Source organism: Desmodus rotundus, chromosome 10 (assembly GCF_022682495.2).
Source record: "Desmodus rotundus isolate HL8 chromosome 10, HLdesRot8A.1, whole genome shotgun sequence".
NCBI lineage: Eukaryota > Metazoa > Chordata > Mammalia > Chiroptera > Phyllostomidae > Desmodus > Desmodus rotundus.
Genome location: NC_071396.1, coordinates 2,668,739 through 2,683,646, shown reverse-complemented (window position 1 = coordinate 2,683,646; position 14,908 = coordinate 2,668,739). Strand labels below are relative to the sequence as shown.

The window sequence follows — 14,908 nt, the reverse complement described above, 5'->3', positions numbered from 1 at the left end:
ATATAACAAGCTGAATTAGGGATATATAGGTAAAAATTTCCAAGAATGGAAAAGCATGGGTTTTATTTGCAAAAATCATAGCTCTGCAATATTATTCATTTGTAGATTTAAACTAAATTTAAGATGACACAGTGAGCAGAAGGACATCTAGTGGAAATTTGGGTTATTACAGTTAAGAAGACAGATAAGTTGAAACTCACCTAACTTCACTATCAAAAAACTCACCTAAAATAAAACTAGCTTCCAGTTAACTTGGAATTCTTCTTTAATATCATGTGATCACTGCAGCCAATGGCTTCTTCTACAGTAAAGGGCTTAACTTCCCACCCAGCCGTGCCAGCCACCAGCACACACACAGACGCACAGCCTTTTAGCTTTTAGGGAGGCTTAGAATCCTGATGTGGGTTTAGCACATAAAATTAGGAGAAATATTCTCCACACCAAAATAGGCTATTATGGCCCTGGCTGGTGTGGCTCAGTGGATTTGTAACAGGGTACAGCCAGCGGTCCCCCAAAAAGGGATTTGTAATGGGGTCCAGAACTCAGGGTGTCCAAAATTATTAAAAATATGGGATGTCCTCACCCTTGCAGGTCTGAACTGGGGGATGGGACACATGGAGCAGGGCCATTGAGAGTTGTTTTGCATAGCAAGTTTTGCAGCTAACCTCTGGCATGGTCACTTAACATATCTATAAGTTGTAACTGGTTTCACGGGTATGTTAAATAGCCAGTCATGCTTTGAGCCAGCGGGATGGGAGTGACTTCCACCCAGGAGGTAACTGGGAGGCAACTCCCCCTGGTTACAGTGCCTGTGTGAGAGCTTGGAGATGATTGGCTCCATGCCTCGGGGCCACGCCCGCCCAGACTCACTATGGCAGCCCAGAAAAGCTGGGAAAATACTGGAACGCTGGCAGGTGTAGCCGATTGTGGGAGGAGTCGGAGATGGGGCTGCAGAGGAAGATTGGCGCTGGGATTTAAACCCAGGCTTGGCAGCCATGCTAGAAGGAACCACACAGCTTTTGGCGGGAAAGGGAGAGCAGCTTGGCTTTGGGGCTCCCTTTGCCACGCAGCTTAGGAAGCCAGAAAGCAAGATGTAGCAGCAATGCAGAGCTCTCTCTCTCAGCAGTTTAGAAGAATGCAGGAGAGACGCTGCGGGAAGGAAAGGGGTGAAAGGACTCTTACTGGTGGGCCATGAGGAGGTGCCACGCGGGTCTGGATTAAGAACTGGAGGTCCTGGCGACACAGCTGACGGTGCCGGGAACCGCGGGAGGCCTGCTAGCTGAGCACGGATTACTGGGAAGAACTGGGGGCTACCTGAGCCACGGACTTCCATTTCTTTTCTTGAGATACAGTACCCCGGACTGGGCAAAGGTGGGAAGGTAGGATTGTGTGCATTTATGGGTGTTTTAAGGGACTTTTTAGGATTTTAATGAAGACATGAAGTCATTACTCTTAAGTCTGTTTAACTTTTGAATAAATAATTCTTTTTCACCAATCTCCGACGTTGAGAGCTATAATTCCCCAGCGGCAGACAAGGCGAACCCAGTACAGGGGGACCCCGGGAGAAGGGGTGTCCATTCAGTAATAGTATTTTGTCCCCCACCCCCGGGGTCTGCTCTGTAAGACTGAGTGCCAGCCTACAAACCAAAGGGTTGCCGGTTTGATTCCAACAGGGCACAGGCCTGGGTTGCGAGCTAGGTTCCCAGCAGAGGGCGCACGAGAGCCAACCACACCTTGATGTTTCTCTCCCCGCCCTTCCCCTCTCGAAAAACAAATGAAATCTTTAAAAAATAAATAAAAATGGGCTATTATGTAAAGTTTTGAGACTTTTAAGGCTGAATTTCAACAGCAAAACTTCGAGCAGCTGGAAGTCATCTTCTCGCACGTGCAGCTTCGTAGGAACACGTCCTGTGCAAATGTTAACTGGTGACATCCACCTGGAGGAAACTAATGCGAACAAGAATTTACGCTGGTTGTTGACATCTTAGCAGCATAACTACAGTAAACAGACTGTGCTAAAATTGTGTTAAATGAAAGAGGAAAACAAAGCCCTTCGGAGAATCAATTTTTTTAAAGTGTTTGGAAAATATTATCAAATCAACAGAAGAAAAAAGCAAATAAAATATAACCAGAGGCATTGAAGTTAAGAACAATCTAACAATAGCCAGTGGGGAGTGGGGAGGGGACAGTGAGGAGAGGGGATTACAGGAACTACTATAAAGGACACATGACAAAATCAAGGGGGAGGGTGGGGGGGGGAGGTGGGTTCAGCTGGGGTGTGGTGGAGGGATGGGGAGAAAAGGCACACAACTGTAATTGAATAACAATAAAAATTTAAAAAAAAGAGTTCCTAAAACACTTTATTGGAAGGAAAAAAAAGACAGCAATACCAAAATTTATCCAGTTTAATTTCAATACACTTTTTAATACACCAATATGACTTTTCAATCTTTTCTAACCAAACTGCAGCAATTTCAGACTAGGTAGGTATAATCCTTATCCTAAAAAATTATTAAATGAAGCAGTTACATGATCTATTTTTAGCTACTCCTGATTTTATGCTACAAATTGTTACGGCTTCCGTTCATTTATGGACAGACTTTAGGATCCCACCAGATTTCAAACAGCCACCGGAATCAGGCTTCCGTGCTGGAAGCACCCAGTTCCAGTGCTGATAACCATGACCCAGAAGTACAGAAAATCAGTTCGTTTCTACACGGCATCATCTCAGGGCCACAGGCACATGACCAGACAACAAGTTTCCATTGTACTGGATGCCGTGAGCTTCCCCAGTCACCAGGAAACCCCGATGGGTTCGAAGGGAGGGTCTGCAGTGCTCGGTCTCCCTGGGGGCTCGCTGCCTGTCGGACGGTCCAGTCGGTCACAGAAACAGATGGCGATGTTGTCGGTCAGCCTTTCTGGGAGTATTTTATCCTCTTAGTGCTTGTGAGTTGGCAGAATCTTAATTTCCAACCTTCGTGTCAGAAAAACACCTCAATTTATCTACAAGACAGAGCTAACAAATGATTCCATTGCCTTTAGGAATAGGACGGTGTTCAAACTAACATGTTTTAAGATAACGGACATAAATGTTTTAATCATTTTAGGAACATTTGTTTTTTGCAGGCATAAAGCTACTAATAAAAGAAACAATGACCTATGTAAACAGTTTATTTGGTACATATATTTTTAAATTTTAACACGAAAACCGGTTTTAGAAATTCTACAAAAAAAAGCCAGAACACTTCACACTCGGGCCCAGCTCTCGCGGGTCTTCCGCTGCACACAGGAAAGGTCTGCGTCTACCGATTCACTCGCACGGAATGCCGAGCGTGTCCATCACCATCCGAATGGCTTGCAGGGGGTTTGTGATTTCTCCCACGTTGTCCCGTCTCAAAACCCAGTCCGGTTTAAGCCTGCGAAAAGAATAAAGGCCTTGCACTATTGAAGCTCTTCTCTCGGAAGAGCCTTCACCCTTGGGCCTAAACTAAGACCTGGCTGCTCCTGAGCCCTGACATCAGGCTCAGACATTACTAAGGCCATCCTCCCAACAGGTCACCGTGGCCCCTGTGACCGACCAACCGTAGGCCACTTAGCTCCCCCGCTGCTGCTGCTGCTGGCCATTCACCAAGCCCGGTGCTCTGTTCTTTGTGAACACGGTTCTTGGTCTTCTCGGGCTCCTGTCACCATTCTCAGCAGTTTAACAACCTCACTTGTCACTGTGCTCCTTCCCTTCTGTCCCACCTCAAGCAGCCCCTGCTCACACCATCAAGGACATGCGGTCATCAGAAGGGGTGCAACCCCAACATCTGCACGGAGCCTCCCGCCCCCCACCACCGCTGAGCCTCACCTCTACCACACCAAGTCCTCCACCCACGTGCGTCCCTGCGCCATCAACCTTTAGACAGCTCCCTGGTCCCCTCCTGGTTCAGCTCGGGCCCAGCAACCCACCCCTTTTGCTAACACCACTGACTAACCCCTCTCTCCTACCGGGCCAACTGGAAAGTCCCCTTCGGGCTTCGGGTTGAACCGACACCTGCCTCCTCCATTCCTGTGTGGCTGCACGCTGCGGAGGGAAACCGCAGAGCCCTGCTGACCAAGCGTGCGCCCATCACTGCGAGAGCAGAGGGGTCTTGAAACCGCCCGGCCGCTCCACACCCTGCCTGGCCTGCTTCTGCGCTGACGTTCAGAGTTCAGAGTCCTGTCCTCCCCTGAGAAAACGGCAGGCCCAAGGGGAGCGCCCACGCACTGCGCACAAACCCCACCACTACCATCTTCTGGTCCTGCCTGTTGCAAACACAGAGGCCTATCAGCTGGGGAGGGGTCAAGGCCAGTGTGGAATGTCCACACCAGGGCAGACTCTGAGGACACGGGGTGGCGCTCTCACCCAGCAGCATGAAGCCAAATAAAAGACCCAGCCACAAAGGTGACATACTGTCTCATTCCCTTTATGTGACGACGTAGAAAAGGCAAAACTAAAGGCCCTGAAATCACTCGAGTGGCTGCTGCAAGGACACAGGGGACCCTGGTGTGAAAGAAATAGTTCACCTCGGTGGCAGAGGCCTCGCCACTCGATACGGTTGCAGAAACTCATCTGCGTTGCACACCCACGTAAAGGGCGTATTTACACTGTGGTGAGTTACACCTACGGGACCTGACTGCCAAAAGAAAGAAACCCAGTCACATGCTAATAACGGTTTTTAAAACGTGATCACTCTTCCATTTCACCAAGTCCTTCAAAGGCAACCCTACGTAGAAACGGCCTCCACGGATCAACCTTCGACCCAGCAGATGCGTCACCAGGCTGCAAGGCCTGCGTCCAGGCCCCTAGTGGCCGCTGTACCATTATGAGGACGAGTGACGGAAGCTGACCGCATGCCACCCGGTGAGGAGGAAAGGGCCCAGAGCGGCTTCCCTGGCACTGGGCAACCAACGACATATCCCTTCGGTGCCACTGAAAACTCAGGACTCTCCGTACTGCGTTGGCCACACCCACCTGCACCTGTCCCACATCAGCGGCAAGCCCACCCTGCCAGTCCCTGGCATCTCCCGCTCCACCTAACCGACCCCTCGGCAGCATCCACCCCCTGATGGGGAGTCCTCGGAATGTCTTCCTGCCGATTAGCCAGTCCCCGCAGCTGGTGGCTGGCTCTGCCCCCATCTGACCTCTGGGGGAAATGGGGTCACCTTGAGATTCTGCTGGGGACTTTCATTTCTATGAATTCTCTTCCCCCGAGGTGACTTCTGAACATGCTGACCCCCTAAAGCACATCCTAGGCTGATTCTTCCGCCCAGAGCCACAGATCCGACTCTCCACACGGACAGTCCTTGCTTCGTTATCCATGGAGATTCTCTCCCTTAGATTCAGCAGCTTCTCTTCCTGTTCATCTGCTGTTTCTCCATCGTCAAACGCCACACGTGGTTTGTGGCTGTTTCTCAACAGATGTCTGCTGCACGCAGGAATGAACAGCAACACAAACCCACAGAGCACGTCTCCCGCTTACCTTGAAACTATTCTGGTTCTTACAGGTGTTTCGGGAATGAAGGGCATGCTTAGAGAAGCATTCTTATTTTGTTTGTGAGGTATTCTTTCAGTGTTTACCCTATGTTTACGAGCTGTGAGTTTGTAGATGCTATAAACACAGTCAACAACTTTGGACCTATTCCGGACATCCTGAAAAAGAAGACACATTGATTGAAACTAGTAAGAGGTAAACTTTACATTCCGTCTATGCTACCAAAATCAATCCTAATAAATAAGCGCTGTGCAGTAAACCTGTGAGCTTTTAACAATCAAAAACCAAGCTCCCAAAGTTCAGAAGTTAGACTGGTTCGAATTATAAACTCATCTGTAAGACAATTATAAGGAAGGCACATATTCAAAAATTGTACACTTAATACCGAATAGAAAGGCGAGTATTAGAGCCAACGCCCATTATGCTCAGTTGCCAAGCTAGTGAATCTACCTCCTCAGAGTTGCCAGGGATGCGGCCCTCGGCCAGGCACAGCCTGTTGCCTGGACCACTGCATCCCGACGCGTGCCTCTCCGCTCCACAGCCCCCCACATCCAGTGTGTTCCCCCCGAATGCATCCCACAGTCGGTAGCCACATTGACGTGAAAACACAAACCAATAAACCAAAGGAGTAGGACTTACGGAGGCTCGGCTTGTTGCCTTCAGTAAGACGGCTAACAAACAGCAAGTTTTGGTGAAAATGGTTCTGCTCTTGTCCGCAACTTTGTCGCCAGGCTTTTCTCGGTACATCTGCAAAAGCTCCAGCAGCGTGTCCACACAAGCCTCCACGTCGTAGACTGCTGGCGTCGTCTTCTCGTACTTGAAGGGAACACAATGACATTGGAGGTTACGGTAATCATATGTATTCTTAGGAACAACCTGGCCAAAAAACCCAAAATTCTTAGAGCCAAATTTTTTGGATCGTCCGCAGCAAGTGCAAAAAAGACCCAATGAAAGGACTTTTTGGCGTTACTACCAATTCTGAATCCATCTCACAGGCATATCTGCATTGTAACTTGTCTCTTCCCTACTTTAAACGTCCACACAATGTGAGTCAAACCCCAAACCTCTGAGAGTGAAACCCTGAGGCCAGCAGAGACAAGCCTGCAGTGAGCACCTCCCGGGATACAGACCCCTGTCTGCGCTGGGTCGCCGCAGGGCGAGGCGGTGACAGAGGCCCGTCTGGGGGCTTGCCCGCCGCAGCTGCTGCGAGGAAGTGCACTGCACGGTGGTCAGTCTGGAACACGTTTCGTGCCTCAGCTGCTAATGGCGCCACTGCACTCATTTTGCAACATGCACGGTAAGAAACAATGCTGGTGACAGGGAGACAGAAGTGACAGCAAAGCCAGAGGGACACTTAACGCTTGTTTGGCACCTGTCACGTCCTGACTCCTTTAATCCTCCCCATGGCCCTGAGGCAGGGACGTCACCACACCCACCGCACAGATACAGCAGGCCGTGTGCAGAGAGCTGGGGTTCACACTCGGGCGGTTGGTACCAGGGTTTGGGGTCCTAACCCCCCTCCTCCCTAACAGAGTACACAGAGTACAGGGCGAAGAGCTCGGAGTTGTGGCTGAGGGGCTGGGTGGGGACGGCGAGCCTGTCTCCTCGCTGCCGTCGGCTGCGTGCACTAGAGTTTAGTGCTGCGACACTGTCCAGACCCCAGACGTCAGTGCCGGCAGGCAGAGCACCCCAGGGTGACAGCGGCACAGCCACACCTCTGTCGCGTTTTGCGGGACGTGCACGCAGGGAGTTCCCCTACGTTGACGCAGTGCAGTGGGGAAGAGCCCCAGTCCAGCGACAGACAGACAGGGGTCCAAGAGCAGCTCCACGGCTCGACACACTTGAGCCCCCAGCTAAGGGACTTATGTAAAAATTGTTCCTTCTCATTAAAATGGGAATGATGCTATGAAGTGCCTTAATGGTAGTTCTCAATAATAAGTCTTCAATCAATGCTACTAATCACTGTTAATAATACTATAAGACAGAAGAAATAAAACCATATAATGTTAGTGTTTCCTCAGTGTCATGCTAAACAGATTAAACACCTTTCCCCCGAGACTCCTGCACATAAAGGAATTTTAACTTGGGACCTGAGTCCTAGGGATGAGCAAACAGAAACCTGGTTTGCTGAGCCAGACTTCCAGACCCGTGAAGGCTCCACGGCCAGAGCAGAAACCTACCTTGGCCACATTTAGCAGGACCTGCACGGCGTAGCTGATGACGTCCATGCAAGGGACGCTGCGGTTACAGCTCCGGATGAGGACGAACACCTTCGAGACGGCCCCGCTCTGGGCCATGCTCTCACAGCAGAGCGGGGACAGCCGGGTGACCACCTCTGAAAGGGAAGACAGAGCCGTAAGCTCGCGGAGACAACACGAGCCTGCGCGAGCACGCTGGCGCCGAGCACGCTTCATGCAGTCTGCTGAACGCGCATCAGCCACGTCCCACAGGCATGGTGGGGACACGGCGACTAACCCAGGTGCTTCAGAGCCTCGAGAACAGCCGACAGGTGCCTGTATGTCAGCAGGTAGTGAAGGGCAAAGGCGGCTCTCCGGTACAGTTTGTTTTCTTCTCGAATCTCCCCGCTAATCATCTGGAGACTTCTGCGCACAGCTTTAATTGTGGCGCAGTCGTTCTTCTTCCTCCAGGAGTAGCCCCTCCACAGTGCCTGCAAGACCAAACGCCGCGCGTGAGAGACCGCAGCCCGCGAAGCTTGGGACTTCTGTCCACGTTTGTGTCCACAAAGTAACTGAGTTCACTGACCGCGTGTCATGTGAGCAGGCACTTTGCAACTGAAACCTCATTTCAGCTTCTAAGAACCAGCTACACCAATTTTTCTAAGAAGAAATACACCCATATTCCTGTATACAAAGTGAAGTTCACTTCTTGACCAAAGACATTTAACCTCTATTCAAACTGCTGATATACTTTTCACCTCTCAAACATAAATTTCCTCCAGGAAATCTGAAAAAATTAAAAAGGGGTGTAGCAATGAAGTTGTGGTAGCTTGGTATTTGTGACGTAATCTACTGGCCACTCTCAGGTTTTTAAAATGCGTGTGACTGTTCTCAAATGTCAGGTTTCCTATAAATGAACTGCCAACCCAAGTCCGGAACTAAGCGCACAACAGTGTCAGTCACCTGCATCTTAACGACCCCGGTCCTGAGCCTCTCCTGCTCTCTGCGGAGGAGGAAGCGGCGCACGGCTTTCTGGATCACCGACGCGGCCCGGTGCTGCCGCCTCTGGTGCTCTTGAACCTCACGGTTTATGTTTATGACGCTGTGACATATCTGCATCAGCCTCCTCAGCTGTAGTCTGGTTCGAAACCACCTCTGTTTGAACACATGAAGATTTTACTTTAGTTTTTAAAAAGCTAATACACATTCACACACATACCTCATGAAACAGACAGCTCATTTCTGAAAAAACACCAAAACCGCCTGTCAGCCCTCCTCAGGGCATCACTCCCCGGCCCCCACCACGAAGCATCCGGGCCGGGCTGGGCCGGTCTGATTTAACCCCCGACAGCCCTTTATCCCACAAGCTCTCATGCTGCACACATCATTCTGCAATATATGTCTTCATTTGATATTTTATATGTAAATATGTTAACTTATACAAACGGGGTTCATATCCAGAACATCTAAAGAACTCTAATAAATATGGAAAGTAAGGACACCCAACATAAAATGGGCAAAGTATACATTAAAAAAACACATTTAAAAAAGCACACCACACATACATAGGAATGTACACCCAGAACAAGACTGAGATGTAATTTGCCATTCATGAAACGGGAAACATCGGAAAACCTCCTCCTGCCAGGGGGTGGCTGGGTGTAGAGAAGCCGGTTCCGCAGGCTCCGCTAGCAGGCGCGTCAATGAGCACGGCTGCTCCAGAGAGTGAGTCGCGGCTTTACCCCTGCGTCGTAGAACAGCACCCTCTTCCCAGCCCATCCAATCACCTGAACAGCCTGGCGGCAAAAGGCTGCATGTTATGCGACCTTAGCAGGATGTACTTGGAAATTACTTACTAAATATCCAAAATTCGTAACAAAGTTGTACCCCACAGTTTCCCTGCAAAGGAGCAGCTAACCTGAATGCAGATGACCGAATTAAGGTGACTTTTGGCATTCTTCAGGGCCAGGTGACGTCTATACGCTCTCTGGATTCTGAGAGCGCACAGGTGGTGATACGCAGCCGCTGTGAAGTGAAGCAGCCTACTGTTGGCTCTCTGTTCTGATATCTAAAGGAGGAAAAACAGTAAGAAACAGACATTTGACTCAAGACAACCAATCGACGTTTATTTCTGTATAAGCTCAATATCAAATAACAAATTAATAATTAAATTCTAAATATTAAGACGGTCTACATTGAAGTAGTTAAATACCTGCATTTTTAAGGCGCTCTCTTTAATTTTCTGAAACCTCCGTTTCTGTAGAAATCCTCTTGCTCTAGCTTGAATAATGGTAACACAGCTCCTGATGTGCAAATACGCTTGTCTCTGATGTTTTGCACACACACAGGCTCGCAGGCGAGTCTGCAAGACCACCGCTGCCCTCCTCAACAGCAAGAACTGTCTTCTGGCCCGCAGTGCCCGGAAGGACCGCTGCAGAGTGACCACAGCCCTTCTCTGCTGGACAAACCTTCTTCGACATGCAGCCATTCGCAGGAAGGACTGAATTCGCAGGGCAGCCCACAATTCCAAGTCCAAGGTTCCTGTGGTCATCGTCCGAAAAGCATCGGGAACGGTCATCACAGCCCTGCTTTGAGAGTGACCTGCTGTGGCCCAAGAACCGGCAACCAGAGGAGCTTCAGAGCATGTGGGAGGCCCAGCCACCAAGCTCCGGGCAGCTTCCTGTCCAGTCTCAGCCGCGCCACAGCGGGAGGCAGGTCGGTCAGCGGTGGCTGCCATCTCTTCCTTACAGGTGTTTTCCAGGTCAAGCCTAGCCTCTGTGCTCATAAATGCAGCCTGAGCAGCCAGTGCAGATGTCTGGACTGCTGAAGACTGCCTCCTGTCTGCTGCCACTCTGACAGGCGGCCTGCAGTGACTCTGCTCGGTAGCAGCTGTGCCTCCCTGTGCTGGGCGAGCAGCATGGGCCCTGTGCATGCTGCAGGAGGACTGAATGGGTGGGGCTGCCAGGTGCCCACCCCAGCTGCGCCCCTTCTCCCGAACACCTCCGTGAGAAGCCTGGAGGCGGAGGGCTGCCTGGATATGCACCGCAGAGATCGCTCTGTATCTCCTCTGGACAAAAACCACAGCCGCTCTCAAGCGGAGATAATGCTTCCTCACTCGGAAGGCTCTGAAGTGCTTCTGAACAGTGGTGGCAGCCAGATATTGCTCCTGACCCTGCTTCCCCACGGCCGAGTCTGGGGAACCCGCCCGGACACCAGCTCCTGCTTCCGCCAGTGCGCTGGGTTCAAGAGCCTTCTTTTTATTTGCCCTGTATTTCTCTTGCATCACTTTTGTAGCCCACTGCACCTTGCAGTAGAAAACATACTGTCTGTGCATCCGGTATGTGCTTTGTATTAGGACAGCAGCTCTGTGCATTTCCTGTAAAAGCTGTCTTGCTCTCCACCCCCGGTAGGCGGCCTGAATGACCACAGCAGAGTGCCTCTGGCGGACGAGCCTTTCTCTCTGCAGCTTTGCGGCTCTGCACGCCTGGTAACGCCGCTGCATCCGGACCGCAGCTTGTCTTAAGGCCTGGTAGCTCATCCGCGCTCTGTGCATTCGGAACGTGGCCTGGATGACAGTGGCGGCCCCGTGCATCTCTTGCAGCTCTTTCCTTACTACCCAGCCTCTGAACGATGACTGGATTGTGGTCACTGCCTCCTGTAACCGTAGAAACTCTAAGTGATGCTTTGCGCGAACTTTGGCACGGTATTTTCTCTGGACCCAAACAGCAGCTTTCCGGAGAGAGAGGAACCTCCTTCTTGTCCTTAGAGCCCTAAATCTCCTCTGAATGAGAGCGGCAGCTGAGTGCATAGCTTTGACATGCCTCCTGGCTCTCGTCCCCCTGAAAACAGCCTGAATGCGGATCGTGGCAAGCCTTAACTGGTTATACCTTTGAAATTGCTCGTTCCCTGCCTTCAGAGCCCGGTACTTGCGCTGCACTGTTTTCGTGGCCACCTTTACCCTCCTGAAGCGCGCCTGCTCCCTGTGCCTTCTGTAGCTCGACTGGATGACCACCGCGGCAGTGTGCATCTTTCTGAGAGTCCGCCGAACTCTCGCTCCCCGAAAACCTGCCTGGAGAATGTCAATAGCTTTCAATATTGCCAAGTACTGTGCACGCTGAGTTTTACCTAGACAATAGGCCCTGTATTGGACTTGAATGACCACAGCTGCTGCTCTCACTTTATCATATCTCATTTTCGACAGGTGCATTCGAAACATGGCTTTAATGAAGGTGGCTGCCATGTGCATACGTCGAATATGTCTCCTGACTCTCATACCCCTATAAATGGCTTGGATTCTGGTTGCTGCCTTCTTTAAATGAAGATATTCCTTGCGTTGGCAGTTTGCAATTTTGATGTTGCGGTACCACCTCTGAATGGCGACAGCTGCAGCCCTGCAGACAGCCTGGCGCTTCCTGGCTCTGTAGGCTCTGTATCCGGCCTGTATGGTGGCCGCAGCTTTGCTGTGCTCCTCTGCTCTTTTCCTTCTCTCCCGCATCCTGCGGTAAGCCGACTGCAACACCAGGACGGCTGCCTTGGTCTTCAAATAGGAAAGCCGCTGCCTCCTGCCCCAGCAGCAGGCCCGGTACCACGTCTGAATCAGACGGGCAGCCTTTCTCAGGGCGACCCACCTCCTGCGCTGCACATGCATCCTGTAGCAGGACTGGATGAGCACTGTGCACTCGTGTCGCCTCTGGATCTGCCTCCGCGCTGCTCGGCCCCTCCACGCCGCCTGCAGCGTCAACGCGGCCTGCCGCAGCCGCACGTGCTCCCTGCGCTGCGCCCGGCCGGCGGCCTGTGCTCTGCGATGCCGCTGGAGGACCAGCGCTGCGGCTTTTAGCTGTCGAAACCACCGCTGGGCCCGGGCCCTTCTAAAGGCAGCCTGAACAGCCAGGGCTGCCCGGCGTTCCCTGCTGATCTGCTCCCGAACTTGCCAGCCCCGGTAAGCGGCCTGCAGGGTGAGTACCGCGGCCCGCGTCTTTAGAAACTGAGTCCGGAGATCACGGGCAGCGCGGATGGCCCTGTACCACCTCTGAATTTGGACGATGAACAGAAGCACACGCCGGTACTTCGTTCGCTCCCTGTGGCCCCGGAGGGCACTCTGGATCGTCAGCGCAGCCAGGGTCCACCGGCGCAGGAGCTGGCGCACACGGTGGCCTCTGAAAGCCGCCTGCAGGCAGGTGGCGGCTCTCTGCTCGCGCAGCGCCTCCTGCTTCTGGAGCCAGGCTCGGTGCGCATGGTAACACCTCTGGATGACAAGCGCCGCCTGGCGCATCCTCAGGTAGCTCCGCCGCACCATCCTCATCCTGAAGTGGGCCTGCAGTGAAGTGGCCGCTGCCCTCTGCAGCCTCACCTGCCGCCGCACCAGGTGCCCGCGAGCCCAGGCCTGCAGCCTGATACAGCCCTCCAGCACCTGCCTGAGCTCCTTTCTCCGGCGTGTGGCCTTTTGCAGGAACCGGTACCTCTGCTGGACAAACAGCGCGGCCGCCCTTAACTGCAGATACTGTTTACGAGCCTGTTGCATCCTGACAATTGACTGTAACTTCACTGTGGCGTGTTTCAGGCTCAGGAAATGTTTTCTGCAGACGTGAGCTCGATAACACGTCTGAATCCTCACGACACAGGTGAGGGCGTGATGAACCATCTTCCTGGCTCGCCTCGCCCTGCATGCAGCCTGCAGGACAATCACAGCGGAGCGCGTCCTCTGGTAGGACGCAAGGACTGTCCGGGCTGCAACGTTCGCTCGGAAACGAGTCTGAATGACGAGGGCAGCTTTCTGCATGTTCTTGTACTTCTGTAACTGCTGATGCTTTCTTACATGTGCCTGCAACGTGACGACCATTTTCCTAAGGGCCAGGAACCGCAGCCTCTCCCGTCTCATTTTCCAGTAAGACTGGAGCACACAAGCAGCCCAGTTCTGTCTGCGCAGGCGCTGGCCAAGCGCCACCCTGAACGCAGCCTGGATGCGGACGGCTGCGGCCCGTTTCTGCAGGTAGCGGGCGCGCACCGCCTTTGCCTCCAGGTGTGCGCGCCAGCGGGTCTGGATAGTCTGGGTGGCCTCCCTTTTCCTTTTATATAACTTCTGGGCTTGAAAGCGCCGAAATCCGGTCTGAATGGTAAGAACACAAGATCTAGTATGAGAGTATCTCCGTCGGTCTCTGTGCATTCTATACCACGACTGTATGACGGTTGCAGATTCTTCTTCTTTAGCTCGCTTCCTGGCCTGCCGCTCTCTAAAGGCCCTCTGCAGTGTGATCGTGGCTTTCACCTGCGATCGCATCTTGCTGCGCTGCCACCTTCGGAACACAGCCTGGATCACACGGCAGGACGACCTGAGCTTCTGGTACCTCTGCTGGTCCTGTCTTCTTCTCACACAAGCACGCCACTGCCTCTGAATTGTGACGGCCGCCCAAACACACCGTTTATAAGAAGCAACAGTCATTTTCGTTCTTATCCTAGATTGCAGGATGATCGAATAATTTTTCAATTTCAGGAACTTCTTTCTAGTGCAATACCTTCTCCAATATTTCTGCAAGAAATAAGAAAGAACACAAAGTAAAAGACATACCTTTGTATACTTAACACATTTGAATGTATAATTTTTAAACATGCTGCTTAAAAATACATTAAGTTAAAAAACAATATATTTTTGAAAAACATATTTGCCTCTTTTGTTTGTAGTTTAGTTTCTACATCGCTACAGCTGCCGCCAATTCAGAAACCCTTGTCTCAGTCCTAATGTTTATATTGCATTTGGATCCCACAGACTTAAGGAATATAAGCACGTTTACATTAGAATAATGTATTAGAAGAGTCGAAATAAAGCTATCATAACATTCTGCTATTAGTTGATTCTGAGTGATCTCCTGGGAGTACATCTCTGTGTCCTATGACCTGTCTGCAGTGACTGCAGACTGCTTGTGGGCAGGACCCTTCCTGTGCTACCACAACACAGGCCTGAGCATGTAAACACAGGACCCTGAGAACTAAGGGAGCCAGGCCACTCCCAGTCATTATTTTCACTAGGGTTAAAATTGCTCCCTTTCTCCACATCCAGAAAGTACAGATACGTGGTTAAAAAGCAGAATTCTGAAGAGACTTGAGAAGAGATAAACGTGTGTCTCTTGAAAATGGCACAGCCTCTTGGGAAGGAAGTTTGGCAGTTTGTCACCAACCGAAGCTCCGTTCACCATGGGATCACTGGCATTTACACTGGGC

The 14,908-nt window shown here is 51.4% G+C and overlaps 1 protein-coding gene across 1 annotated transcript in view; it reads right to left on the bottom strand.

Moving 5' to 3' along the window:
- Positions 1–2,342: 2,342 nt before the first annotated feature.
- Positions 2,343–14,908, bottom strand: part of ASPM (assembly factor for spindle microtubules) — a 30,229-nt gene continuing 17,663 nt past the window's right edge. The window contains exons 18-25 of the mRNA XM_024575990.3: positions 9,906–14,219; positions 9,612–9,761; positions 8,657–8,848; positions 7,992–8,184; positions 7,697–7,851; positions 6,156–6,332; positions 5,505–5,674; positions 2,343–3,416 (exon numbers count right to left, since the gene is read on the bottom strand). Coding sequence (XP_024431758.2) covers positions 3,311–3,416; positions 5,505–5,674; positions 6,156–6,332; positions 7,697–7,851; positions 7,992–8,184; positions 8,657–8,848; positions 9,612–9,761; positions 9,906–14,219 — 5,457 coding nt within the window. The 3' untranslated portion in view covers positions 2,343–3,310. The remainder of the gene's footprint in view (positions 3,417–5,504; positions 5,675–6,155; positions 6,333–7,696; positions 7,852–7,991; positions 8,185–8,656; positions 8,849–9,611; positions 9,762–9,905; positions 14,220–14,908) is intronic.